Source organism: Eleginops maclovinus, chromosome 12 (genome assembly GCF_036324505.1).
Source record: "Eleginops maclovinus isolate JMC-PN-2008 ecotype Puerto Natales chromosome 12, JC_Emac_rtc_rv5, whole genome shotgun sequence".
Classification (NCBI taxonomy): Eukaryota; Metazoa; Chordata; class Actinopteri; order Perciformes; family Eleginopidae; genus Eleginops; species Eleginops maclovinus.
Window position 1 is genome coordinate 1,574,486 of NC_086360.1, and position 3,015 is coordinate 1,577,500.

The 3,015-nt window shown below is 40.8% G+C and overlaps 1 protein-coding gene across 1 annotated transcript in view; it reads right to left on the reverse strand.

Moving 5' to 3' along the window:
* Nucleotides 1–1,391: 1,391 nt before the first annotated feature.
* The window catches only part of lhx2b (LIM homeobox 2b), a 10,339-nt gene continuing 8,715 nt past the window's right edge, over nt 1,392–3,015 (reverse strand). The window contains exon 5 of the mRNA XM_063897837.1: nt 1,392–2,010. Coding sequence (XP_063753907.1) covers nt 1,720–2,010 — 291 coding nt within the window. The 3' untranslated portion in view covers nt 1,392–1,719. The remainder of the gene's footprint in view (nt 2,011–3,015) is intronic.

The following is a 3,015-nucleotide window of genomic DNA, read 5'->3' on the forward strand; positions in this document are numbered from 1 at the left end:
CATTAGATTCACCAAGACCAGATTAATAGTTTATAATTTTCACTGATTACTGTGTATGGGCGGATAATGAGACATTGGACACCTTGGACTGTATAATAAAGCTCCCTATAATAATACTAATAGGGAACAGGGATCTCTCCTCGCCAATTCTCTCCAGATTCTGTCAATTTGCATTAAGTTTCCTGAGATTCCCTTGGAATGAAGAGTGCATTACAAATTAAATATATTATTATTATTATTATATAACTGTGATCCTAACTCATCAAGTTGTGTGAAGATGGAAAAAAGTTTTTCACCGCACTCAAATCAGGTGTTTCCACCTGGAAACAAACGTATATAATGCTTAATGAGCAGTATACAAGTGACTGGTTATGAGCAACAATGCAAATTTGAATAAAAAAGAAGCCAAAACATATAAAATCTGAGAGATTTCAACTTAACGGCAGTTCGGGATGGATTTACATGTATATGTATATATGAACCTCGGCCTCTCAGTGTCTAAACTTCCATTATGAGCTCTGGAGGAACCAGAATAGTATACACTGAAAAACTGAAACATCGACTGTGTGTAGTACTGTGTATATACAGTACTGTGTGTAGTACTGTGTGTACTCTGAGAGGCAGCTCCAGAGGTAGAGCCGCTCATCCACTGATGGGAGGACCAGCAAGATAATGAGATAATGAACCCCGATTGCTTGTCAGTGTCTTCACACCTCCTATGACGCTGCCATCAGTGTGTGAGTGGGTACATATTGAGTGACCGGAAGACTTGAATTGCACAAAATAATGCACCATGTTTATCATAAATAAAATGATCCGTACCAAACCATTCTAACTCCACAATCTGAGAGAATGGGACCTGAGATAATCCCATTTCTTTTCCCCCATTCTCAGTTCTTTAAGTGACCTGTGTCCCAGTTTGCCATTTTTAACTAGTGCATTAAACTTAAACGATTAAATAATAATTATTGTTTTAACATATATCCTCATGTATCACTGTTTGAATCCTGTTTTTGACAAAGTGAGGAAGAGAAATCTCGTAGGTGAATTCATGACGAGGAGGAGAATAATTAGTCTGCCCAGCTCTCATCAGACCTCACCACTGAACGTTAGAAATGAAAGCACTGTGTATCACTGTATGTAAAATACACACATGCAGACACACACACACACACACACAAGAGGGAACTAACCATAACACACACACACACACACACACATGGAGGTCATGATTCAGTGAAATCATCGTATGATACTGTTTGAGAGGAAGTGGGCAGTGAGGCACGGGGCAGTCGTACAATATTGTAACCTGTGTTTAATCTCAGATTTTCAAAAAAGAATATCTTACAATCCTTTCTAACAGTGACTCTTGAACAACAACATAAATACTGTGCTGGAAAAAATGAATTAATTAAAAATCCATCAGTTTCTTTTTTCCCGCAGTCTCTTTCTGTAAACATTGAAAAATGCAAATCAAGTCTCTTCAGTTCTCGACAAGACAACAACATCAAAATAACAACAACTGCTCCATCTGTAAGGCCTGGCCGCCTCACTATGTAAATAGTCTCTAATGGGCTCAGAGCAAAAGGAATTCTTGTTTCATGTTTCCGTTACCTTCTCTTTTCTAATCCATTTAATGTTGGAAGGAGTCAACAGTTCTTAGTATAAGATCGAGTAGGGCGAAGCAGAGGTGGGAGGGGGGAGGGTGGGGGTGAGGCATCAGAAGAGGCTGGTCAGCGTGGTCTGTGACGGACTCCGGCACTCGTGGACATCCATGCCGCCTGGCACGGAGCTGAGCACGGAGGTGACGGTGGGCATTGTGGGGTTGGTCAAGTCTGTGAGGGTGGTGGGGGTGCTGGAGGGGCTCATGGAGGCGTTAGAGATATCCGAAGCCGGGCCGGACGGTGTCCCGCCCTGCAGCGTGGAGCCGTCAGAGGCCTTGTCCCCCCCTGTGCTCTCCTGCCGCAGCAGGTTCCTCCTGAACTTGGCCCGGGCGTTCTGGAACCAGACCTGCAGGAACAACATGAGTCCGGTTACTACAGAGGAACGGGTCACCTGAAGGCAACTCAGGCCTGATGGAACTTCCCACCATGCAATTAGAGACTAACATGCACACACTCATATTTAATCTTTACGTAATGGGTCAGATTACTCACATTACACAAAAGAATATCATTTTGTATCTCTAATGGTATCTGTTTCATCGCTCTACACTGAAAAAACTGAAACACTGATTTCAATTAAATGTATTAGGTCAACCTTTTTCACATAACTGTATTAGTTTAATTGAAAGCAATAATATTGAGTTGAACCAATTTTTTTTATTTAAACTTAATATTATTGCTTTCAATTAAACTAATACAGTGATGTGAAAAAGGTTGACCTAATACATTTAATTGAAGTCAACCTTTCAGTTTTTTCTGTGGAGGTTTTGAGATGTAGGTCATTTATGGATCTCATCATCCCTATACAGGACAGTTGAAACATTTCGGATGTAGCAACTCTTTCTAGAAATACTGTCCCTGTTGCTGTGAATAAACCACACAACACAGAAATGTTTTCACATATTATTTCTTTGTCCTTCTTTTTTCCCTCCTGGCGGACTGGTTTGGTTAACTGACAGTTAAAGAAGCGGAGACTGTGTTCCGTTGGTCAGTTGTTTGTTCAAAGGCTTAAATAGGATGTATATAGTGTTACCTTTCCCTGACTTTAGCAGCTGTTTTATCAGTAAAGACAGAAGTGTAAAGATGTTATGAGAACTGGCTGTGGTTAACTTTAGAGCTCAAAATGCTCTGTGCTTTTCAGATGGGGTCTCAAGCTGAAGATTCTGCATTTCCCTTTAGGTCTTGGGGCATTTTAGTGTCTTTAAGTGCTTTGTTTTAGTTTTCAGGAACTCAAATGTATTGTCTGTCATCAGCAAGAAGCTCTAAACTGATATCCAGCCCCAAAGAGCAGACACACAGAAACTATATCCTAACGACAGTGCATCGACGAGCAGCTAAACAGAAAGTAGAC